This window comes from Bombus bifarius, unplaced genomic scaffold, assembly GCF_011952205.1.
Source record: "Bombus bifarius isolate JDL3187 unplaced genomic scaffold, Bbif_JDL3187 scf7180000008288, whole genome shotgun sequence".
NCBI classification, from domain to species: Eukaryota; Metazoa; Arthropoda; class Insecta; order Hymenoptera; family Apidae; genus Bombus; species Bombus bifarius.
In genome coordinates this window covers 873,867-898,764 of record NW_022884571.1, presented here as the reverse complement: position 1 = coordinate 898,764, position 24,898 = coordinate 873,867, and the positions used below count along the sequence as shown (strand labels likewise).

The window sequence follows — 24,898 nt, the reverse complement described above, 5'->3', positions numbered from 1 at the left end:
TGCTATGTGTTCATACGTGAGTTGTACTCGATTTTTTCTAGATAGGTGTATACAGATGTTTTCTCAAACTTTGAGCTTCGAATCTAATATAAGTTCTATTACGGATTTATGAAACAAATTCTACTTGAAATAAAGAAATCATTATAAGCAATTATATATTTTTAAGCATACTCCTTTATGTATACTCATTGTATTTTATGAAACTAGATAGAATTGAATAGAAATATGACCACGTATACAGTTCACGTGGTATAAAATTACTGGAATTTGGACATAATTATAAGTGGTGTCAACTTCTCAAGAAAATTATTTCAACAAGAACAGTGAAACGTTTGTTTTTCATAAAAAATAGAATTTAAATTATTAAAAATTAAACGTACAAATATATTATATTTTTGCCTAATGAAATCGGACAAATACTTTTTAACCATCAAAGAGTGATATAAACTAATTTTTCTGTTTTGCAGATATATTGCTGTTATCATAAACCCGAAGATATCTTACATACACTTCGATTAAAAATATGATGAAATAATTGCAATTTTATAAAAATGTGGAAATACTGTAATGTCTATATTATTATAGTATTGTGTACTATAATTATAGTATATGGACACGATTTCAGAAGTTTCGACGATACGGTTCTTTTTAAAATTAATTGGCCGGGCAAAGCTAGCTCGGATTTACTAGTAAGTATTATTAGAATTGAAACGTAAATCAATATCTATTAAATATTTTGTTATGTCTATATTACATCATATTTATTATACCTAATAGGAATCTAGAACAAATGTAGAACCTTATATTATAACAACTGCAAATAAGGAGCAATATCAATGCTTAATAGTTGATAATTCAGAACAAGAGCAAGGTTATAATGAACCGTACAATGGACCAAATCCAATAGAAATTTTATCAGCATTATTTAAACAAAATACTTGTTCTTATAGAGTATGCATTATAAATGCCATAAATGTATCATGTATGAGTTTAACATAAATAAGTATCTTTTATAGGTTGAATCTTATTGGTCATATGAATTATGCCATGGACGATATGCACGTCAATATCATGAAGATAGAGATGGGAAGAAAGTGAAGACACAAGAATATTATTTGGGTACTTTTGATAAGTTGCAAGAGTTAAAGCTTTTAGCTGAGTATGCAGAAAGAGAAAATATTAGGAAAGCAGATATACCAGTTAAAAAAGTTGATGGAATCAATATGCCATATATTGAAGTTGAAATGGCTGATGGTACAGTTTGTGACTTAACTAATAAGCCACGAAAGATAAAAGTTCTTTATGTTTGTTATCAGCATGGAAAACACGAGCTGTTTTCGTTAGAAGAGCCTTCTAGCTGTGAATATGAAGTTATAGTTCTTTCACCTTGGCTATGTAATCATCCTGATTACAAGCCCCAAGCTACAGGGGAAAATGAAATTAACTGTCATCCAGTTGAAAATGCACCAAAGAAGCCAAGATCTCTTGTTGCAATGGAGATGGAAAGTCTGAAACTTCGATATCAAAAAGTAACGGTAAATCCATTTGACATTCTGTGTATTCAGTTATTTATTTTTGACTATGCCTGTGTCGTATGTATATATTGTTATTTAAAATAAAATATATTTACTTATATATTTTCTGTGTATGATAGTGATAATTTTTGATATTGATTTATGTGAAACACATGCAAAATATTTTCAAATAACAGTAGATTTTAAATAAATTCCATTATGCTATGCACTTTGTCAGTATAAAATATTATATTTTACCTAATCTTAGAAAACTGCATTGATCATAATTATATATCTTATTTATCTATCTGAAACACTCCAATTTTACTAAATTTCAAGATTTTTTAAGTAATTTTGGCTTATACTCTTAAGTCATAAATAATCTTTTTAGTGTTAAACAATTTTCGTTTGCATTATTTGTTATCTATACATTGAATTAATTATTTGTTGCACAGGATGACAAGCTGCAGGAAGTCTATGCAATCTTCCATGTAGATAAGGAGGGCCAGGTCAGAATATTTTGTATTTTTGGGATCAGGCCAAAGTGCTTGGTGGTTCTTGTCATTTGTCGCCATTAATTTGTATCTCATTCTGTCCCTTCCTTTTCTACATACAATTATTCCCTTTAAATCTACGTTTTTTTTCCAAAAGAATGTTACAATAACATTATGAATACTATTTATGCACCGTTGTGTCTTTAGCATCACAAAATCTATTGCTTTACTTGTACACAGCCATTTTTATTATATTTACACATTGCTTTTAAGTAAATACCAATAATCACATCACAAAACACTATATAATGTATATATTTTCAGAATAGATATAAAATGTTATAATATTAAAATGTTGTAAAGTCACGATTTAACTGTAAATAACGTCGATCTTTTATCTATTAATATCATAAATTAAAAGAAGGAATGATGTGTAACACATGTTTCGTGTTTTTAACAAATTCATACAATTGATATTAATTGATACTCATTCTCGTTATGATGTTCGCTATGTGTGTATATTAATTGAAGATTTAATTGACTTGCATTTATTTCAGGATGGTGAAGCACGTGTTAGAGTTGAAATACATCCTGTCGGTGTTACCGATAAACATAATAATATCGAAGAGTCCATAAATTCGTTAGCAGATCAAGGTATTAGTCCTGCGGAAGCGAGTCCCGTAAAAAACTTTCTAAGCGGAAAGAATTGCTTACACGGGGTAGGTATTGCACTTCTACATTCTGACCGTATTCTGTAATTATATTTTACTCAATAATACATAATTGATGAAAATAGGGCAATGGATGGTGGAAGTATGAATTTTGTTATGGACGCTCTGTAGTTCAATATCATATAGAACGCGATGGTAAAAAGACCATAGTAAATCTCGGTAAATTCGATAAGCAAAAGCATTTGGACTGGATTGCTGCACATCCACATAAAAGACCAAAGTCTCCAGAATTGCGGAAACAGCTTTCCCATTTTTATAGCGATGGTACTATTTGCGATAAAACTGGGAATCCAAGACAAACAGAAGTATTATATATATATATATATACAAACATTTTATAGAGTAGATTTATTTATTCTTATACGAAAGAGTTTATATAGCTACCACAATTTTTGTAATTTCCAGGTGAAATTAAAATGTGTTGAAAGTCATACCGCCAGTCCATCGAGTGTTTCTCTTTTTCTAGTCGAACCGAAAACATGTGAGTACGTTTTAGGTGTGGAATCGCCATTGATCTGTGATATTTTAGAATACGCCGATGAAAATGGACTTCTCAGTGAAAAATTTGATGTGAATTTTGACAAATTAAAAACAACCGCTTTTCACGAATACGACGATTTGGATGAGAGGATAGCAAACGGAGATGATTAGAATGATATTCAATTAATAGATATTAAACAAAATTGTTAAATAAAATTTTTAATGATAAAAATAACAGTTTCGATGTATCAGGCACATTGCATTTAGTTTCACTAAATTAGATAAAAAGATTGTAGGCTTTTTTTACTCAGTGTATATCAATATATAGGTCTTATGCTTCAAAGTTTTCGGATATTTTATAATACATATATAAACATAACAATTATTTAATACATATAATGCTGTTAAAACGTTATCGCGAACTATTAAGTCACAGAGATTGTAACGTTCACAAAATGTTTTTCACTCTGTAAGATTTCGAAAGGAATAATTACAATTCTCTCCTACGTTAATTTCTATACCATTGAATTATTTCCTACCATTCTTATAAATGATCTAAGAAAAAAGGATAGAATGACAAGCCACATTATATGTTGATTATCATTGTCCAATATTGAGACCAACACCCACTCGAAATTGCTGCTTCTTGTGGTTTAAAAGTATACTAGTAACCAGCGAAGATTCTGGAATTGGGTATAGTTTCTTCTCAAACACGCCACCGACTGTAGTCTCAGAATTCACGATACCTCGAAAGACAAGATCCGCGTATGGCACGTTTACTTGGTAAACTATAGTAGCGATTGACTGATGAGTCCTCGTGTTTGTTTCTAACTCGACCCCGAGTTCCAGTTGCGAGCTAGATTTGCGGTGATAACAAAGATGAAGGCCCGCTTCACCTATCGTTCCGGATAATGTTGCAAGTCCTGTACTATGTCTAAAAGCCAGACACATGACTGTCTGTTGACCTCCTGGAACTTTCGAGCCACGAAGACATGCAATTTCGGCTCCTAACGCAATTCTCGATGTGATCGATTGTAAAAAGTGTATTACCATTGTTGCTTGCTTCTTTTTAAATTTTGGGTTGGCTAAGGTCACCGCTACAGTAAAATCGTTCGACCGATATTCTAAGCTGGAACTGAACGCTTTCCATTTTTCATTGGCAATTTGCGCTGATAATTTAAATCTAAATCTACATGCAAGGGTATGCACAAAAGACGCGGACAAATTTGCAGTTGGTGTAATATCTCCCACGATTACGGGATATCTTTCTTTTAAACTGACTACTTTTGTACCAACATACTTTGCACCAAATTTGTATCCAGACGGTGTAACGGAACTAAGAGTTATCGTATGGGTCACGTTAAAATGGTCACTAAGTATTTTATTGATGACGAGCCGCGCACCATCAAAGTTCTGCGGGTAAAGATCTTTAACTTTCTTGTGTATATCTTCGAAACTTCCTGGATTTCCTGGTACTCTGTCTTGCGGTTCCACGCACGGTATACAGTCTTCATGGGTTACTACGCTTGGTTCTTCTTGTTTTTTCCTTGAAGCATGTACTGTACCCATTCTAATACATTAGGCTCTTTTAGAGTACAGTCAACAAATTTTCTTCGAACGCTTCTTAATTTTATACTTGATGACAACATACGAATAAAATTAATCCTAATGCAAACGGGTTATCATATGACCTCTGCCAATTTCAAACTCAAAAAGATCGATATATTTTTTGCGATATATATCGATATATCAATTCGATAAATTTGATTGGTTTGTCAAGCTAATGTGTATATCGACTGTAGGCGTTCGATACATCGATTCATATTCGTATGACGACGCGATTCTAGTATGTAATTTTATTTCCAGATGGCTTTTATCTCGAACATCCATATGCGGTATCAATGTTAATAATAATATAAGAATTGCTTTAATTAACTTTTGTTAATGTAATTTTACTTTAAATATTATATTCTATTACAATATCAATTACGACTTGATGTACAAATATTTCCTCTTGTAATTTAATAATATATAATATACTACAATACGGTCTGCTTTCTCGCTAGTGATCAGATTATGTTCAGTTCGTATATATAGAGGAACCAAAGCCTTGTTTGCGGAAGTGCGTGTGCTAGTGATGGCACAACTGAACATTGATCGCTAACGTTAGAAATAAGCAGATCTGCTCAGTGGGTGTTGTCACGTGGTCGCTTCAAGTAGCTTGTGTCGGCTCCCGATTGCGCGTGTAGGTTCGTGGTGCGTTTTTTATAATTCACCTCGGATTTGCACGCCTGCACGGTTGAGTCTTTCACGTCGCTCCTCGAACTACCGCGATTTCCAAATTGGGGGGCAATCGAATAGGTCAGACGAGGTTAAATAAATTTATCGCTTCCATATACAGGCACTGCAGGATAAGCAGTATGCCATGTTTTTTTTCTTTCGTTGCTTTCATTTTTTTGTTATAAATTTTACAAAACATACAAACTGATTTCATACGGATAAAAATAAAAGGAGGAAGATAATGTTTTTGCATGTTTTTTAGCTTTATTTATACGATAAAACAGTGATAAGTGTTACGAATTCTCAACTAAGTGGTGATCAGTCAGGTGCAACTGATCGGTTGATATCGCAAACCTTGAATGAGATTAACGTTCAACGAGGAGGTAAATTAAAGATGCCAAGTATGTAGTATGTTTAGGTTATGTATTTGCAAGTTAAGATACAGAATACGGTATACTGTAACACGAAGAGTGTGACGCTTTGATGAAGACTGTTGTAAGATTCTGTTAATACTGTTTCCAGAAGCTTCGTTTGATCCTTATATACTAACTTTCCGTCCCCGGTTTTCCATGGTTTAATTGTGTACACTCACTGGCGCATATCTTCTAGTATTGCTGCTTGATACAAGATGTTTACTTTAGACCTGATCCATCGGGCATTTATGTGTTTATTAACCTTTTAATGAGGTCCGCATCGTAAAGTTTATAACTTGGGAGATAGGAAATTCGGACTTTCCCAAAGAAGGCAGAGGTGCTGTCCAAGTCATAAACAGACGGCTACTCCAAATCCCGAACAATAAGTATAAAATCTAAGTAACAAGATTTTTTCGCGTTTCGCTATTTACTTCAGATGCAACCTGAGTGAAAAGAAGATTCCAATTCCATACTTCATCCGGCTCTTTTGTTAGATTTTCATTGTATAATTTCTCTGCTAGAAGAGAAAGATTAACGCCATTTAGAGACATGAATGCGGCATTTTTTACCAAATCCGTATCAAGTTCTTTATACGCAGCGACTCTGTTCACGTTCACCCTACGGAATACCGAATTGAAAGTAACTGAATTTTTGCAACAAACTTCACAATGATACCTACGTTGGTGTATTTACTAAATCGGACAAAGTATTATCCTCCTGAATTTCATCCAAATCCGGTATAACAGGAATATCTAGAAAGTATAACCCTGTTAACAGCAGAACTTTTACATTTTAAACGATTTCAAATTAATTTTCACCGTCAATCACGTCGTCCTTCTCCGTCCCCCGAGAGCGTTCCCTAAGAAACAGTCTATCAGCGACTACGGATGCCCGATTCTTTAACTTTATTCGTTATACTCACTGTTCGATGATGCTCGACGATCCACGTATCCTAAAGTCATAACCAAAAGAGGGTAAGTGAAAACTACATGAAACATTTCTCGCTGAAACCACAGATTACCGCAAGACAACTTACTTCCCGCTTTTCAGTTCGTCACCCCATCCTGTTTTTCTGGTACGTGGGGGCGCTACAGGTGGTTGCGCCGATTTCACAGAGGATGACGATACAGGGCTTTCCAAAAGATCATCGTCTAGTTTCGAATCTTCTTGTACGATGTTATGCGTCGATCTCCTACCAAGACGAGGCAAAAGCTGAAAATCAATATTTTTCTTTTAACTTAACCGCTCTGTTGTTACCAGCAATCGAATACAAGAAATGTGTACAATGGACAAGGGTGAATATTTAAAAACTTACTTTTTTCGAGGTAATTTCTAAATCCGCGGCCCAATCCATAATTGTTCATTGACTTTGAATATTAAGCTTAACTTATTATTAGAGGCAAATAAAACCCGTGTTTGCGAGCAGTAACCATAACAACTGAACGGCCTGCTGACTCGAGCGGTGAATCGACTTTGTTCGTTCCTGCATTCGCCTTGCTCCCCTCTTTCGTTCGGGAAGTAGCGCGAGAAACGTGACTGGAAACGCGCCAGTGGAACGGTCAAAACCGGTTCCAAGTACCCTTTGATTAGAGCGCGTCTTTTTAAACGACATATTAAAAGGATACTGTTTAGAAATAAGCTCAAATCGTAATACGAAAGGTAAAATTAACAACGCTACGTTGTATTCACTATATTCACTATACGTGTATTTCACTATAGATACATTCTTTACGCGCATTAAAGCAACTCAACGGAAATACAATCTCATTGGAACTTGTTTCAGGTATCTTGTATCATAGATATTGCATCCTAAAGGATAGCAGTTTAATAATGCTTGGTGTCATCGATTTGTCGTTGATATTCCTCGTCATCAGGATTCGCCTCACACGCGTTGTCATTGTTTGGTGGTCTTACTCCGTTGTATCTATAATTTCAATCATATTGTAAGTTGCACAAATAAAAAGTACAGTATTATCTTAACACTTTGAGGACCGGCTGCTCTGACAACCATATAGCTTGAATTTCCGCATGTTTTTGGAGCAATTGAAAAGAACTTTCCGGCAAGCAATATTATATCTAATATATTGACAACGGTTTCGTATTATTCAAACATGTAATGTAAAAGTGCATATATAGCATCCACTTATAGCATCCATTGCTTTTTTTACTGTTTTATTTCACAGTAGTTAATATTTTTATAGGATACCGCATGAAGTATGAAAGACGGGAATTCGCGTCTCCGGTCCCCAATCGTTGGAAAATGAAAAATGCGAATTCGCCGAGCGTTAATCGTAGATAATATGCTTGTAAGTGAAAGACCTGGAAAAGTCACCCTTGCAAAGCCTCCAAGGCAACACGTCAATTCTCTCGTGCAGTATAGGCGATATCTCAGGACTGACAAAGTATGGAGTACCAGCACCGGAACCACGGGTCAAGAGCTTCCTCTGATGGTCATAGCAACAGTGTTGAGCTGCGGCGCTTCCGCTTCCTTGCGTCAAAAACGAGCGCACGCAGTAAGTGGCTCCAGGTTTATAGACATCGAGTCTTTGAGAGCTACCACTAACGTCTCTCCACCTGAAATACTTCATTCGCTTCTGATCCCAAATTTTGTCTTCGTAAAAGATATTGTTCGGGTATAGGCACGGACAGGCGGGTAACGACGCTAGACCACCTGTAACGGCGAGTTCGAGAAACCAGGCACCGTGTTTACAACACTATGAATGTCGAGTTCATACCTAAGAAGATTTGCTCGAGCTTATCCTTGCTGTCTAGCCACTTCTGACAAGGATCTTCGTTCGTGCCGTTCACAAAATCCAGCTCCTTGAAAATTTTCTGTCCGTCCGCTGCACTAACGTTTCGCAGATTTTGAAATAATTTGCTCACGATAACGCTTAGGCTATCATGGAACATAACTTGATCGTCGATGGCCGGGTAAGTGGAGGAAGAATTCATTTCGTCCGTGTAATCTATATTCTCGAAGAATTCATCATTTTTGGTTCGATCTTTTTTTTCGAAAGATTGGTTTTGACTTTCTAACTGAATTTCAGTAGAAATAGATCGTTCGTTAAGATCGTTTCTCTCTGTCATGATAAAACTTTTTTCCGCTGAATCGATTCTACCTTTCTCCTCGTCGATATCGGTTACATCGTAATCCTCCCCTTTGGTTCTATTGTACGATTCCTGCGTGCCGGGAAAAAAATGTAATCCAGTTTATTTTTACTTCCCTCGAAGATCTACGCAACTCCAATATTACAAATCATTACCTGCACACCATCGTTGCGTGATTCTTCGTCGACCTCTATAAGCGTGTTGTTTTCATCAGGATCTTCTTTTGTCTCTTTAGATGTTTGGTCTATTGGCGCCGTGCCATTGTCCCACAGAAAAGACAGCCTGATCGCAGATGTGTTTCGAAGACACGTCGATCGATTCCTACAGCGACGTCGCTTCCGATGTTTCGCGTGTCTCGTAGGAATCGTCTCTTCTTCGAGCTGCTCGTTTCGTTTGCTTCGAATCAACTGACCGTTCATCCAAGATGGGTGAAATAGACCCGAAATCGGTTTTTGATACACGGCGACTTCCAAATCTCCAGTGATTTCATGATCATCAATCTATGAGAAGAAAAGGAGCAAATTTATCGATTATTCGCGGGAAAAGAAACGTCTAAACAGCCGATCTAGCGCAATTCAAATAGAGTGGATTCGAGGTACAGGGGTTATTTGAACGTTCCTGACAGAGGAGGGTAACGGTGGTCGGCACAACATCAAAAGAAGCCGTGTTTGGCTCGTCGATGAGATACGAGGCTCTCGCATGGAAAAGGGACACGGCAATACACGCTGGAACGAAACGGAGCGAAATGGAATACTCTCGCCGATCCGTGAGACACAAAACATTTCTACTTCTTGGAAGCGTTCGTTGTGAGACCGTTTCCCATTCAATGGCGTAGCAGCCAATCGGCGTGTGGATAAAATATCAGTTTCCCGCGTTTTCGTTCACCGCGAAAATCACTCGATAAAAAAATGAATCTGTCCTCTCGTTAACGAAAGTATGATTCAAATAGGTATTTATAATAATATTCGCGTGAAACTTAATGCGCTAATATGTTACTTACTTGACGACTGCCCGTGTGCACGATCGAAACAATTAACGTCAATTGGAGAACGAGAATGCAGTATACAAAGGCCGAGACTGTCATGTTCGTCATCAACGATTCCTCATAATGTCTTCTCGACGAATATTTAATTGTAGAAAATTACTTTTGTTTTTGTTTTGTTTTGTTCAGCGCGCATCCAATATACCCAGCGAAGGTTTCCACGAAATTGATGTATTCGTGGGACGTTTCATCCCTCTCTATTTGATTCTTGAATGACTTATAGGCAGACAATGTAACGACGTTATTGTCGGTCTGTTTGTTTACAAACGTTCAGGAGCGATAGAAAACGATCGGTGGATTGATCGACCATCGCGTCTGCACTAGATGAAGCGTCACGCAAGTAAAGACTATAGGTAAGTAAAAAAGAGATATGTAAACGCGTGAACGAAAACGGGAGAAAAGCGATGAAAAAACGACAAAGAACAGGCGACGGAAAGGAAGAAACACAGCATACACGAGGCACGAGGCGCGCACCGTTCAAAGGCCTACCACTATATGTATAGTTGTGAACTCGTGAAGTTCTGTCCCACTATAATGGCCAAGCAGTGGTAGTGGAGAGGCTGGAGAGGTAGCGCTCCGGATGACAGAACACTACGTCATTGTACAGGCCGTGGTACAGTTCACGGCTTAGGGTTTCTTACTTAGCGGCAGTTCCCGCCCTATCGCTTTTTCTTTTCTTTTTACACCGGTTCCGTTTTACCTCGTTTTCTCCTCTCCATTTCCCTCGCTTGTTCTACGTTGCTCTAGCCTCCCCTCTTTACACCGATACTCTTCCAATCTCCAAGCATCATTAACCCTTTCAGCAACTACTAAGTAATTACCATGCGGTTCGTGTCTTTTGCCAGAGACCTGGTACTTATGTAAAAGCAGGGCAAATAAGTGGGTAAGATTCTGCTCGACTGTCACGAACATGGATGACACGTATTACGATATCAAGGATCTAAATACAGTGTTGGAATGCAATGGAACGCGTTTTGGCTATTTTTAGGCGGGCGAATTCGAAAATACACCCACCATGGATTAAATATAACTGGAGATGCACGCACACGGAATGCAGTACGATGGCACGCGAACGATCGGTCGCTCGCAAATATGTAAATTCCCGCATCACGTCGAAAGCGCTGCTTCTTTTCATCGTCGATCAGCTTATTTATCGTTTCAGTATTTTCGTTTGAATATCTCTATTTCTTCTTTGATTCTTGCCATGACAAACTATCGCGTGTGGAACCGGAGGCAGTTAGAAAGGAGTTGGAAGAGAAACCTAAAATTATTCCTCGGACAAATTGGTCAACTCGGTGGGAGGCGTGGGTGGAAATTTATGCGCGTGCAACGATTTCAAAGGGAACTAACAAGAAAGCAGGAAGACAGGTAGAGAGGATGGTAGCCGGCAATCGAGATCGCCTAATAGCCTAATCGTCCATAATTTCATCCGATTCTTCACTGTTTGTTTCACGCAGCGTTCCACGTGGATTCTGCCTGTCCTAGAAAGCGCAGAGATACGTACATATATTATATTCTAAACCGATCCGCGATTGCATCGTGGATTCCAAAGGGGTCGTTAAACTAATCTGTTTACGTTCCTGGCCATGCTATGAATTCCAGCGACGAAATAAAATGGGAACCGCATCGTTACGAATGAAGAGAGAAAGAAAAAGCGAAAGGCCGTATCGTAAAAGTATCAACGACAGAAATTCGGAACCGTACAGGAACTGCCATTAGCGCGAGATTTCTCGATGGGTCGACATGCAACCCGATTTCGATTCAACATCGTTTACTTACTCGTAGATCGTTGAGCGCCACCGATACCGGATTGCAAAAGAAGGTAAAAGGGGCAACGTTTAACACCGGTAGCGCTGACATTCCACGACTGTTTTTCTGCATCCAGTGGCGCCAAAGTCATCGTCTCGAGCACTGTTACCGTCACGTTTATTTTATTGGCCCGCTCATAAAATTTACGCCTCGATTTCGTCGCTCAGCCAACGAAACTTCTTCTTCTAAGAAAATTGCTTCGTTATGTCCGAGCCGCTCGATTTGATTCGCTCGCTCGTCCGTTCGACCGGCTTCGTTTATTTGGGGGAGGGATGACACGCGATTTATTAAAATAAGTAATTTCAAATGTATCACGATGGAAGCAATACATACCATCCTTCCAAATATAGAACCTACGGTTCGTAGAGCGAATCTCGTTCGATCGTGATAGTGTGAGAAGGAGCGAGTTACATATTAAGCGTAAAGACGGCTCGATAGCTTAAATACTCGTTTTATTTGTCATAATTAAAATATAAATAACTCTAACTCATTTTACGACACAGTAGTATATACAATGATCGAGACGATAAATTCCCTACGTGTGGTTATAATAATAATTTAATGAAGATATAGGCTATGATATAGACACATTCTAATCATTGATACGCTTAGTTCTACGCGAATTTAGGAATGTTCTTATGTACAATGTTGGGACGTCAATTAAACGGCGATCTTCAGACGAATCTTTAGGAATGACTCTCGTGCTAATGCGTAAAAATCATTTTTACCTGATTCAGATATTCTGCCACTCTTACATTCGCTCTCTTTCTTTCTCTCTTTCTCGCGCGCACTCCCACTTTTTCTTTCTCTTTCCTCACATACATATTCACGCATTCTTCTTCTTTTCAATACCATTAACACATACTTTGACGCTTCGGCTGCTTCTTCCTTCACAAGGGGAATAAAAAAACCATGAGATCCTTAACGACATCCACAACGATCCGCTATCATGTCTTGATAAACTTTCAGGACCACGTTTTCATTGTCATCAAAGAATAGAATGGTTGTGCCCAATAGTTTCGTGGGTACGCAGCAAGGTCTCTCAACCCCCTTCACCAGTCCCATTTTGTGAACGATTCCCTGAATAGTCGCGTGATTTGTCGGCTGTTGATCTTGACTCAATGGCGATTCGCAGATGCCTTTGCAATGATAGGCGGAATAACCGAGCGGAGCGATGATAGAGGAGGAAAGACCGATTTCTTTAAAGTCGACGTAGAGCTCGTGCCTCGTACATTCGGTGACATTTTGTCGAACGGAAGCGTGACTTTTAATTGACCGTTTCTCACGGAAATTTTCATTCGACAAAGACATTGGCCTTTGACGAACTCTTTCTCCCATTCTTTCGCGGCGTATCGCTCGTTGATATATGTCCATCGAGGTCAAGCCGTGCGAATAAACGTTTTTCTTTAATTTTCTTGAAGAGGAAATGGTTTCCCTTCGACGTCGTTTGGGCGTCTCTTCTGCAAAATCTCGGGTTACCCGAGCAGTCTGTGTCACTATATCGTGTTCTCCTATTTGCGTTCTCTTCTGCCTTTGAAAGTATTCGGATTTATTCTCGTTTTCCCATCGAGTCTCTTCCGGTTGACCTTTTCCTCGATCGCGTTTCTCGGCGTTCTTTTCACCGTACTCGTTCTTCAAATCGTTCTTCTCGTCTTCGTCCTCGTAGGATGTTTCTTCGCTCTCGTTGTTGCCACGTTCGCCTCGGTGTCCTTTCCCGTCGTCATCAAAGAGTACCAAGATCGGTTGTTTGCTATGATGGTACTCGTTTCGCCGGGAAAACTCTACAGTCACTTGATCCTCGAACAAAGTGGAAGCCGTTACCAAGAGACCAAGATTTGGTTCTCCAGTTAACCAGGCAAGAACCGCTTGTTTTACATTGAATATCTGATGAAAAATGTCGAATGCTTAGTACAGCGAGAAAATATAGTATTTTCTAAAAATTCCATTATCTTGAAACTTGCCTGCCAACCGGACGCGTGTGCCCCGACGTATCTAACGTTCAACAGCCTGTGAAGATCGGGCACGTCTAAACTTTTCTCATCCAAGACTTGATATACTCTTATCTAAAGGAAGATATATTCGTTATCCGAATCCTTAAAAAGTCGACAAATTGCGATTGACGTATACTTACCAAATAATAGGGTGAAGCTAAAGTGGATGGATGCATAATTTTCAAAGGTGTTCTCTTCCGATAAAGATGAAGCTCTGCCTCCAAAACAGATTCGTCCATCTCTAAACCCGTGATGTTGAAGAAGTAGAATCGCGATAAGGTGGTATCTGCGTAAAAGTTTTTGTTTTAGTGAAAATTTCGATCGCAGACGAAACGATGACCTACGCTATGGAAGTGGTTAGAGGTTTACCTCTTTCGATGAAGCTGCGGACAACCTTGGCATTGTATGGATTTTTGCCACGCGTGACACCACTGGGATCTGCTACGTTATTATACAGTTCCACCATAAATTGCGGTGGCACCTTGCGACGTCCTGTTTTCTCGCTGTGACTCCGGATACCAAGAACCTGTAACGATTTCATCGACTGGTTAACGCGGTCGTTCGAAACACGCGACTTCCGTAAATGGGATTTACTTAGTCGTTTCACTCATATTTTTGACCCTTCGAAAACAAAAGTTCTGTTTTCACCAAGTCTCACACAAACAGCAAGGCATACGACACAATTATCTGGAGACGGACCTGTTGTAGTTTTTCTAGAGCCTCGTCCCGACGAGCATCGTGCTCGCTTCCTTCGTTTAAGTCATCCAAAGACCAGGAGTTGACAAGTTCTTCCTCGTTGGGATTATCATCTTCGGAGAAGCGATTCGGGTGTGCGTGTACGTTGAAAGTACACGATAGGAAGAGTATCGCCAAAAGAAAAAACCGAACGTCACTCGATATCATTCTCGTATATGGATCGTTGGTCAGAATGGAGAACAGGTCCGAAAGTGGGCTCGAAACACACGACGACGACGACGACTACTACCAACGATGCTGATCTCTCCGGGTTCGTTTGAAGAATCGAAAGCTCGATGACAGTGTGTAACATCGACCGAATCTACGTTAAGTCAGTGACAAACGCTTCTTAGCGGAGGAAGGAGCGGACACCTTCTCTGCTAGCGGACAGGAGGTTTGCCGAACCGAACGGAACGCTAAGTAGCATATGGGAGGTCTTGGCTGCGAGGAGTCACCTTTATGCTATGCCGGGAGTTGCCTCCCCCGCGTTGCTCCCCGCAGCGACATCGGCTTCTCTCACGGGACACCGACGCGACGCTACGCGACTCGACGCGACTCAACACGACTCGAAAATGTGACTTTTCTTTTCCCCCATTTGCTTCTTATTAACCCATCCTAGATCATCTTCGATCAAGCTGGACCATCGAGTGCGCATTCCGTTTCTTTTAGCTGTCGAGAAGTTATTGCTTTTTGAAATTTTTTACGCTTGAAACATTTGTATTTTTAGGTAAGAAATTTTGCGTTTCTCTGGAAACAAAATAGTTGTGCGATTAAAAAATAGATACGAGGAAAGGACAAAAACCGATAAAGGTCGATTATACACGATAGCATTGCGAAGCGTACGAAACCCACCAGGAACGAGATGATGACATCGCGGGGCTATTAAAAAAAGCTCACGCTTCCTAAATTCCGTAGATTCGTGAGTGGCGAGTCATGTGGCCACGCAGCGATATTTAGATGTCGCGAATAATCGGTTGTTTTCCTACGAGGACGATGACGGATCTCGCGAGGGTGTCAGCGTGTATTTTCGCCTCCGCGTTCGAACATCGAGCACCGGCTTCGACCTCGTTCTTTTTGTTGCATTATTCGTATGTGAGCGCAAGACGAAACGGGAACGAGCTAGGGAATAGTCGTAAGTACAAAGTTGGCTAGTGCCAGTTGGCGTGTCTTTCGTAGAAATGCGCGTCAAATTCGCGAAAGCAACTTGCTGAACGTCTTATTGCGTCTTGCCAAATGTAATCCCGCTTTTATCATCTTACGTCGTAAGACGAATTAACGATACCAATAGCTGGAACTAATTCTAAACTTGTCAGACGTTTCTCAAAGAATTGACTCGATTACCGTGAAACTTGCAGAATCATTTAATATGACGATAGACAACGGCGAACGAATCGGATGGAACACGACGAGCGTGGACTAGTTTTAGGTAGCCAGTTGACGTTTTCTAGAAAGTCATTGTACGTTTATTTATCATACCAATACACGGTGCATGTAGGAACATCGAAATGGTACTTTGTATTTACGCGACGCATAAAGTAGCTTGAATGTTTCTACAAGTCTGTTCCATTGGCCCGTTGGATCGAACAGACTTCTCTCGGTCCTCTCTATTTTATTCAGACACAGGCACATTGGGTAATTTGAATAATTTCTCTCTTCGATCCACGACGTGTCCTGAAATAAACGAAAAACCACACCGATGTATGTTTAATTGTATTTGCATCGTCGATGATTAACCTGCATCCCCGAATACCTGTATTCGTGAACTTTGAATCTGGCGGGTGTACAAGTATGTTGCTTCGAGTACAGACCCGCCAAGCATCTCGATGGCTCTTTTTTGTCTCTCAAAAGACACATTTCCGTCTCGTTCCCTGGACACGTCCCAACGCATTGTCCGACATTAATTTGCTATTTGCACAAATACAAAGTCAACGATAAATTATAATACGATCATAGTGGTATCTGAGATCGCGTGGTAGAAAATTTACCCGAACGACTGGCCTAACATCCGTCGTGTTTGTACCATCCTTAATTTCCACTTCGCTGAAATCTAAAACGGTCTCCATGTGGTCCATTTTGTGGCATGTTCCAGCGCAGCCACATTTCTCAATCACTTGGTACACTTCGTCCCCTAAAATGTAACGTAATAAGTACACCTATTCTCGAGTGAAATTACGTTATCTACTACGAACGTAGGAAATTTGACGTACCATTCGGTCCTTTGATGCTAACCGTACTGTTCCTCACCGGTTTGCATCCAAGATCTTTCAAAAGACACATCGACGATTATCGATAACGATTACGGGCGAATGGTATCGAACGAAAGAAAATGATATACCTTTAGCACAGTGACCCATACATACTCCGACATCGATCACGGCTTGGTGAGGAGTGCCAGAATGTACGAGATGCGTGAAGGATTCTCGCCTACAGGACGAATCAGGCGTGCATTCGCAAGCTTCTGTGACTTCGATCACACGAACACCTTGAATCGTTGACACCCTCTCCAATTTTGCCGCCCTTGGACGACAATGCGATTCCGGGAAACATCTCTGAAAGAACAAAATGTGCAAATGAGTTACGTTGAACATGAGCGAAACGGAAACTCGGATATTTTAATCGGATCGGATGAAATGTTGCCGCTGGTAAGGAAGAAGAACACGCTTCTAGAATGGTTGGTCATGTATCACACGGGGGAACATTTTATCGATACAGATGTTGAATGAGCAAAGCGAGCACGCGACTTCACAGAATTCGTACTTTATTCCGTCGTACGTTTGCCAAGCGAGAAAGTATCGATGGTGTCCACGAAGGAATTTATAATATTCGCGCGCCTCGTTATCTCTCGTTCGGACGTTTTCTTTAGTACTCGAGTTCTTTCGCGACACGCGGGCCATTTAATTATTCTCGCTGCGGGATAACATCGACCGTTATCTTTGTTCGTGCAAAGGCATCGGTGCCTCTACCCATTTTCTTCTCTCGTTTGTACCCCCGGTGATATTTCTGGCTAAGAATATTTTCTAATAAATTCTGTTCTCAGGTACATCCATCCTCAAGATCCCAGGAACACGATTCGGGATTTAGTAGCTGGCCAAGCTGGCGCCGGAGCGGTGACCCGGCTCGATGCGACCTTCCAAGGACGCAAAACACATCCTCTTCTTTCTGCATATCGCGTGCAACATTTCTTCTTCTCAAGCCTGTTTCTCTCCTGCAGCGTGGGTGCTGCAAGATCGTAAACCACCGATCGGGTTGCATCACGTGACGAAAATAGCTTTCTCCCCAAGAAGGGTCGTTCTCGAATTATTCGCGAATTATTACGACACGTTCGTTTACCATGCTAATTAGAGTCCACTGCCGTTTTAACACTGTCGGACTCGAGGCAACAGTTGCGATTCGTATGGAAACGAAGTAGAAACACGCGATGATCGTTTAGTCGCGATACGATTGTCGATGAATTTTGGAGAATAGAATGTGTAAGGTATGTACATATGTATAAAAGGTGTATGATGATCATCGACGAAGATACGCGGTTCTCGATACAGTGTGGGGTGCACACGCCGTAAAAGTCGCGTAGATCGTACGATCGCGCGGTGCTGGCGTGGCCGCATTCCAGCTGGCGGATTGGTCGATCCCATGCGTCATAAATCTACATGATGTTCCTGCCTTTTTCGCCCTTCGTATAGCCCTTGGCATACGTAACCTGCCGTGGCAACGTATATCGCGATATTTTTTTTTTTTATTTGCGAATTCGGTCTTTTCGCTTCGTCCTTTCTTTTTTCTTCGACACACCGCTCGACTACCCGAACAGAATTCCACGACGTCCGATCTCGGTTTTTCGAACTTAGATCGGTTCCTTCGCTATATACGCGTTCCTGACTTTTCAAAGATGTCGCGAGTTCGCCAATCCTTTCCTTCTCTTTTTAATCGTAAAATAAGCGTGACCATGACGTTGAATTTTAAAGGATTCCGGGTCGAGGAATTCGACAGTTTCACGACCGGTTCGATAAACTCCGCAATGGCGACGCGTTTTTTGTCGCAAACCCGTTGCGCCAAGGCAGGGATCACCTAAAAAGATTTTTGTACCAGGTGCATCCTGCGGCTGTGCATGAGTCATCGATTACATACATCCATGTACCTCTGTAACCCTGCATTCTTTTCTGAACCGAAACTCTGATAAGTAAAACTGTATGAAAAAATATTTACCTGTACAGTGGGCCGACTCGCATCTCCTGGATCATCCAACACGTGTCGTGGACACAGTTTACGACAGTGGCCTGCATCAATTTGGATAATTTCGCCCGATATTCCTGAGAAAATAAAAATCAAAGATACTGTCGAAAAAGGGGATTAGCCTTAGCAATAAAGTGTGGCCAGGGAGGTTCAATGAAATTTCAGTAGACCGGTAGGATGATGTTGTTGACTGCGTGCCGTGGAGTTCGCTCGCGAAAAATAAGACGCGAGTAAATCCGATGGCGCCGCTCTGTAATGCTCGCGATCATCGTACAAAATTTACGACTTGTATCACATTAAACAAGTTGACAAGATATAAGAAGAAGGTAGAACCGTCTATAGTGTAACCGTGCTATTTTTGGCGCGAACGCGTGGGACACGGAATGCGCTGATTCTTCGGTGATTCACATTACCGTGAACCTTCGGCTACTTCACTGCCACCTTTCCGTGTTTGTTCCTATAAATGGTATTATTTCCAGATCTACTTGAAATACCAGACTACCGCGTGAACGCCCGATCAATCAGTCGAATAATCGTTGCCGGTCTGGTCTTTTCAGGTAATCGAAGGTAGAAAGATGGTGCGTCGTTGGACATAGCGATGATTTAAGCGTCAGCCGAGGATACCAGACATCAACAAAATCATTTAATTGTCAATTGATGGCGTCTCGAAGGGTGGTTGTTCCTTCGATCGTTTCGCGGAACCGGCCGCTTCGGCGAAACCTTAATTATTCGTCCGTGAGGGGCATTAACATTCCACGAATCACAGACTCGTTCCTTTGATCGCCTCCGATCTACAAGCGGCAATTGATCTCTCTGTGACAAAATCAAGTAATGAGATCGAATCGCGATCGGTTCGACGATTCCCGCGCTATTTTAATGCGATAGCTCGCAATGATAAATCGGTCAAATCTTTTGATCATGGGCACACGACAACACCGTCACCGGATGCTTCATCCTCTCGATCGGCGTCAATTGATTGAACACCCGATATTAATTTACCGGATCGGATCTAGCGACAAGGCCACCAGCATTTACCACTCATGAATATGGGGCGGCAAGAGTGAAACGAGGGAACGTAACTTACATTTAGCCGGTTGCTAAAATTACGCAACTTCTCGCCGAATCTCTTTTCAACGTTATACCGCTCCGCAATCTTCTGTGCATCTCTGTCCGTATGCTCCGTCCTGACATTAGCCAGAATTTAATACATACTTTTTCTTAAATTCGCTTACCGTATCCAACATCGATCATTTTCTCATGTCTGGCGCAGCATACATGTTGTCGAACCTCTTCCCTGTGTGTCCTACCTTCGTTGCCTTCATTCTGGTCACCGATGGCTGAAACAGAAACAACCCCGATATGCAGATATCAAACAGAATCATGCTTCTTCGAAAACGTTACTATTTTGTATGCTAACAAACGTAACTTGTAAGAGTCGGTTGAAATATAAAAGCATTGAATACATCGCGGAAAACTTGATAAAAAGAGAAAGGAGCAGAGAGGAGGAATCAGAATGAAAAAGTGCGATGCGGTGCCTACCTAATCGTAAATTGGCGAGGCAAACTAACGTGAAGCCACCGAATACGGCCCACTGACCCCTCGTGATTTGTATTCGCATCGGTACGAATAACGATGGACGTAAATCGGTCGAATAAGATTTACCGAGACGGGATGGCGAGATTCGGAAACGAGTTTGTGTATCGAGGATGCACGAGTTGTTTGCCGTTTGAAAAATGCGTACAGAATTTAATGATATTCTCTAGACGTAGGTGTGAACGCCGCGTGGACGAAATTGTGCTAATTTGTCACAGTGGTTGTTATCTCATTACTCTATATATACCCGCGCGCGGATGACTAGAAGATTCGTGGTACACGGAATACTCTTGGACTCGCACGCACACGACATGCAAAGCGGTAGTCCAGAGAGGACGCACCGTGCGATCGATCACGATCGGTTGTTGCCCACGCAGGTTGCGATCTGCGAGAAGACTGGCCGTCTGGAAGCCACTGGATCTCGCTCAGACGGAGAGGCGTCCGGCTGACAGGCGGATCTCTATTAATCTCGTTTGGTACGGGAACGTCGGCCCGCTTCGTGACGGCTGGCCCGTCCATCCATCGGTCTTTTGCCTCTTGCCTGCCACGAACCCTGATGCGCCTGATGCTGCTGATTTTATGCTCCACCGAACCTGATTCATCTCGTCTGCATCTGAACCTCTACATTCCACACGACCAATTTCCCTCTATCAATAAAAGTTTCATCGGCAAATTTTCAAACGAACATACAATTTGCAGAATAACATTAATAAAATGGATTACCTGTTTTATAAAACGCAATCAATTTTAAATTATTCGGTAATGTAACGGTTAGATTGAACCAATAAGCCATAAGCCTCCTCAGCTCCCCCAAACCTGTGATCGCGATATCCCATCCCTGTCTTATCTCTTATATTCATCCACGAGAATTTTACGAGCTCGATATATTGGGACGATGATATTCGAAACTAAAAAAGGAGAGGAAGCTAAGAGAAGGAAGAATCGTACATCCTTTACCCCGCATATTTTTTTACCATAGGATAGAATTTATTACATTCGATAGAAGAATAAATTTTTACTGATCATGTTTGAAGGTCCTCGTGAACACTTTGTGCAATTTTTTCGAAATTTCTTGTTATTATTTGTCGATTACTAACTTTATCCTTAAGATTACACTATACCAGCTCCTTTAAGTAGGATATTTTTATTTATTTACGGGTTAATTCATGGAATTAAAAAGTATGACCTAACTTTATTTAGCTGCGCTGAAAAAATAATTAAAATCTCTAATGTTAAAGTAATATCTTTCCACTTATAAATGAAATGAATATTTTACATTATATATATCGGAATAATGTCTGTGACGTCATTCAAAATGAATATGTTGTTCGTGTATCATCATTGAATACTTTATTTGTTAACCATTGCTATCATCCACTTATTAGAATTTATGTATATGTATATAGTCTAGGTGTTGCATGCCGAGCAAGGACATGTTATCATGGCGGACGGCATTTCTCTGTAAATATTTCTATGGATTTTTATATTTTTATATTGATTTTGATACTAAAAATTGCAGGTTGAGAATAATCGTGTAAATTTGTACGCATTTTACAAAAACTGCTTTTACTGCATTTGATACAAAGCATTTGTATGTGATTTAGAGGTTATGTTCTCCCACCTGAATACTTATTTAGTACTTTCAATAAAACATGTTTCAAAAGGCTTTGTCAAAAGATAGTAGAGTGGAAACGTTTTATGAATTATGTCCAGCCAATTATTTCTATCGTTTCAGAATGATACCAAAAGGAAAAGAAAGTGGGAGGAAAAGTCTTTCTCCTTGGATGACATGTGAAACATGTCAGAGCATCTTGACACTAAAGGATCTAGAAGTACATAACACTAATTGTCCACCTAATCTTGTAACATGGAATCATAATTTCATTTACGGTGGTATATTGTATAGTACCGTAGAAACATATAATCTATCAGGTATATATGCTCTTATATTTACTATTGTTTGAACTACTTTTATATAAGTGTTTCTTTGCATAGAACAGCCAAAAAATATTCATGTAAGAGCATTGGATGATATGGTATTTATATCACAATCTGCTTTGCAATTATGTGAAATTGCAATAGGGGATTGTGTTCTTGTAATTGCTGGAGAAAGTAAAGTTGTTAAAACTGCTTGGCCAACTAAGGATAAAAGTTTAACAAGTGTTTCGTTAACAAAACATGGTAAAATCTTTTATTGAATCTTCCAAAATCTATATAAAAATTTTTCTACCCATACATTTTTTACAGCAATAGAATTAAATAACCTCCGAGGTTATGTTAAAATCGAAAAATTAAATTCTTCTGTCGATATTGCCAAGGAATTTGTAATCTGTAGTGTTGGGAAACATATATTGCCAGAAGCAACCATGGAACTTAACATAATACTTAAGAATCATAATGAGCAAAAAGTATTTACTATAGGTAATAAATTCAGTGTGCCTTTTTATGGCAAGAAATTAATTTATAAGATTGTCAAAGTTATATCAGATGACTGTGAAAATGTTAAATTATCTGAACGGTTTAAACAATTGAGCATAACAGATGAAACACGTAATACCAAATTGTATAAAGCACTGTACAACACAAAATGGACGATTTTAAATGAAGAGCAAGAAAAAAAAAAAGAAGAAAATAAAAAATCTAAATTTAAAATACAAGATATTGGAGGATATGATAACGTAATAGAAGATATCAAAGATGTTCTTGATATTGGTCTTGGTCTGTACCAAAGTATTGGAAACTTTTACATTAGTAAAGGAATATTATTATATGGCACCTCTGGTGTTGGCAAATCTGCTATCGCCAATGCCTTGATATCGCAATATGATGTTAATTCTACCACTATTTACAGTTCAGATATTTATAGCAAATCTTCAGGCGAAACAGAAAAAAAATTGCAAGATATTTTCACGGAAGCTAAAGATAAAGCTCCAAGCATTATTCTAATAGAAGAAATTGATAGTTTATGCCCTAAAAGGAGTACTTCAAGTACAGATCATGAAAGAAGAATACTTTCACAATTGACTGCACTCTTTGATGGAATACAAAATGCAAATGATAATGTAGTAATACTTGCCACAACTTCGAAATTGGATCTTGTAGATAATTCTCTTAGAAGACCTGGTAGAATAGACAAAGAATTCGAAATTCATGTACCTACTACCAATATGCGCGCAGAAATATTTAAAAAAATGTTATCAAAAATACCGAACACTTTATCCTTAGAAGATATACAAAATATCGCTTTTGTTACTCATGGATTTGTCGGCGCCGATTTATATGGTTTATGTTCCCAAGCAGTTCTGAATGCTGTAAAATGTCAACAGAAAACTAACACTGATCTTTCGTTAAAAGTAACGATATCAAACTTTGAACATGCTTTAACTGTCACAAAGCCGTCAGCTATGAAAGAAGTTTTAATAGAAGTACCGAACATCCAATGGTCGGATATAGGAGGTCAAAAAGACCTAAAATTAAAATTAAAACAAGCTGTTGAGTGGCCACTGCGCCATCCCGAAGTGTTTCTCAGGATGGGTATAACTCCACCTAAAGGTGTTTTAATGTTTGGTCCACCAGGTTGTTCTAAAACAATGATTGCAAAAGCTCTTGCAACAGAAAGTAAAGTAAATTTTTTAAACATAAAGGTTAGGCATACTAAAGTTCAATTTAAAACTTTTCCAATCAAAAAAAAAAAAAAGAGATAAAAAATACAATGTTTTCAGGGACCAGAATTATTCTCAAAGTGGGTCGGTGAATCCGAAAAAGCCGTAAGAGAGATATTTCGAAAAGCAAGACAAGTATCACCTTCAATAGTATTTATTGATGAAATTGATGCACTAGGAAGTGAAAGAGGTTCTTCGTCAAGCGCCGGAAGCAACGTGCAAGAGCGAGTTCTAGCACAATTATTAACAGAACTGGATGGAGTTACTGCGTTAGGCAGCGTTACTTTAGTGGCAGCAACTAACCGACCCGATAAAATTGATAAAGTTAGTTACATTTTAGAAAACAGCTATATTTATCAAAGATGTTTATTAATTAAAATGTTGCTTTTTCACAGGCACTTCTTCGTCCTGGTCGTTTAGATAGGATAATATACGTGGCATTACCTGATTATGAAGCCAGACAAGAGATTTTCGATATAAAATTAAGAAATATGCCAATCGCCGAAGATGTACATATTCAAGATCTAGTTGATCTTACAGAAGGATATTCTGGAGCAGAAATCCAAGCAATTTGTCACGAAGCTGCTATGAAAGCACTTGAAGAAGATTTAAATGCTACTATAATCACTAAAGAGCATTTTAAAGCAGCATTGGCTATAATTACTCCACGAACACCAGCGTCGTTAATAAATTTATATAATGAATATATGAATAAAATACATTAACTATAAACAATTTACTTTCACGTAATAATTGAATTTGTCTATATTTACAAAGATTATTAATCGTCTATCAACACCTTTCTATTATTTTAATACC

The 24,898-nt window shown here is 39.4% G+C and overlaps 6 protein-coding genes and 1 long non-coding RNA gene across 17 annotated transcripts; 3 read left to right on the top strand and 4 right to left on the bottom strand.

Annotated features, from left to right (window-relative positions):
• The first annotated feature begins 38 nt into the window (after nucleotides 1-38).
• Nucleotides 39-3,721, top strand: LOC117212302 (endoplasmic reticulum lectin 1). 2 transcript variants are annotated; one of them, XM_033456990.1, is made up of 8 exons: nucleotides 42-330; nucleotides 468-689; nucleotides 778-951; nucleotides 1,017-1,535; nucleotides 1,970-2,023; nucleotides 2,566-2,727; nucleotides 2,805-3,044; nucleotides 3,145-3,719. In XM_033456990.1, the coding sequence occupies exons 2-8, from the start codon at nucleotides 552-554 to the stop codon at nucleotides 3,388-3,390; spliced, it is 1,533 nt and encodes a 510-aa protein (XP_033312881.1). In that variant the 5' UTR covers nucleotides 42-330; nucleotides 468-551; the 3' UTR covers nucleotides 3,391-3,719. The 2 variants fall into 2 exon arrangements, with proteins under 2 accessions (XP_033312882.1, XP_033312881.1); XM_033456991.1 differs by lacking the exon at nucleotides 1,970-2,023 and having other exon boundaries at nucleotides 39-330; nucleotides 3,145-3,721.
• LOC117212304 (mitochondrial import receptor subunit TOM40 homolog 1-like) lies at nucleotides 3,524-4,908 on the bottom strand. Its single transcript, XM_033456995.1, has one exon. It carries the CDS (start codon nucleotides 4,786-4,788, stop codon nucleotides 3,820-3,822), a length of 969 nt encoding a protein of 322 aa, XP_033312886.1. The 5' UTR covers nucleotides 4,789-4,908; the 3' UTR covers nucleotides 3,524-3,819.
• A 1,300-nt stretch (nucleotides 4,909-6,208) lies between these two features.
• On the bottom strand, nucleotides 6,209-7,381 carry LOC117212351 (intraflagellar transport protein 43 homolog). 2 transcript variants are annotated; one of them, XM_033457115.1, is made up of 6 exons: nucleotides 7,228-7,381; nucleotides 6,949-7,124; nucleotides 6,835-6,864; nucleotides 6,731-6,771; nucleotides 6,592-6,664; nucleotides 6,209-6,530 (listed from the first exon to the last, which is right to left on the bottom strand). In XM_033457115.1, exons 1-6 carry the CDS (start codon nucleotides 7,264-7,266, stop codon nucleotides 6,308-6,310), a joined length of 582 nt encoding a protein of 193 aa, XP_033313006.1. In that variant the 5' UTR covers nucleotides 7,267-7,381; the 3' UTR covers nucleotides 6,209-6,307. The 2 variants fall into 2 exon arrangements, with proteins under 2 accessions (XP_033313006.1, XP_033313005.1); XM_033457114.1 differs by having other exon boundaries at nucleotides 6,731-6,783; nucleotides 7,228-7,369.
• LOC117212355 lies at nucleotides 6,745-7,892 on the top strand. Its single transcript, XR_004488441.1, has 3 exons — nucleotides 6,745-6,886; nucleotides 6,963-7,571; nucleotides 7,696-7,892. It is a non-coding gene; the product is annotated as an uncharacterized LOC117212355 (long non-coding RNA).
• Nucleotides 7,592-11,963, bottom strand: LOC117212342 (isthmin-2-like). 5 transcript variants are annotated; one of them, XM_033457095.1, is made up of 5 exons: nucleotides 11,842-11,963; nucleotides 9,176-9,520; nucleotides 8,648-9,092; nucleotides 8,232-8,583; nucleotides 7,592-7,836 (listed from the first exon to the last, which is right to left on the bottom strand). In XM_033457095.1, exons 1-5 carry the CDS (start codon nucleotides 11,941-11,943, stop codon nucleotides 7,737-7,739), a joined length of 1,344 nt encoding a protein of 447 aa, XP_033312986.1. In that variant the 5' UTR covers nucleotides 11,944-11,963; the 3' UTR covers nucleotides 7,592-7,736. The 5 variants fall into 5 exon arrangements, with proteins under 5 accessions (XP_033312986.1, XP_033312989.1, XP_033312988.1 ...); XM_033457098.1 differs by having other exon boundaries at nucleotides 8,245-8,583; XM_033457097.1 differs by lacking the exon at nucleotides 11,842-11,963 and adding an exon at nucleotides 11,077-11,768.
• Nucleotides 11,964-12,374: 411 nt separating this feature from the next.
• Nucleotides 12,375-21,007, bottom strand: LOC117212354. Its single transcript, XM_033457118.1, has 12 exons — nucleotides 20,759-21,007; nucleotides 20,057-20,161; nucleotides 18,798-18,901; nucleotides 16,933-17,146; nucleotides 16,805-16,858; nucleotides 16,583-16,725; nucleotides 16,336-16,502; nucleotides 14,562-14,766; nucleotides 14,232-14,388; nucleotides 14,003-14,148; nucleotides 13,833-13,934; nucleotides 12,375-13,755 (listed from the first exon to the last, which is right to left on the bottom strand). Exons 1-12 carry the CDS (start codon nucleotides 20,934-20,936, stop codon nucleotides 12,793-12,795), a joined length of 2,538 nt encoding a protein of 845 aa, XP_033313009.1. The 5' UTR covers nucleotides 20,937-21,007; the 3' UTR covers nucleotides 12,375-12,792.
• Nucleotides 15,283-24,847, top strand: LOC117212339 (ATPase family protein 2 homolog). Of its 5 annotated transcripts, none has more exons than XM_033457088.1 (6): nucleotides 15,283-15,729; nucleotides 22,153-22,349; nucleotides 22,413-22,598; nucleotides 22,665-24,061; nucleotides 24,140-24,403; nucleotides 24,475-24,804. In XM_033457088.1, the coding sequence occupies exons 2-6, from the start codon at nucleotides 22,154-22,156 to the stop codon at nucleotides 24,802-24,804; spliced, it is 2,373 nt and encodes a 790-aa protein (XP_033312979.1). In that variant the 5' UTR covers nucleotides 15,283-15,729; nucleotide 22,153. The 5 variants fall into 5 exon arrangements, with proteins under 5 accessions (XP_033312979.1, XP_033312980.1, XP_033312978.1 ...); XM_033457089.1 differs by lacking the exon at nucleotides 15,283-15,729 and adding an exon at nucleotides 21,725-21,878 and having other exon boundaries at nucleotides 22,153-22,307; nucleotides 24,475-24,847; XM_033457087.1 differs by lacking the exon at nucleotides 15,283-15,729 and adding an exon at nucleotides 21,859-21,878 and having other exon boundaries at nucleotides 24,475-24,847.
• Nucleotides 24,848-24,898: the final 51 nt, after the last annotated feature.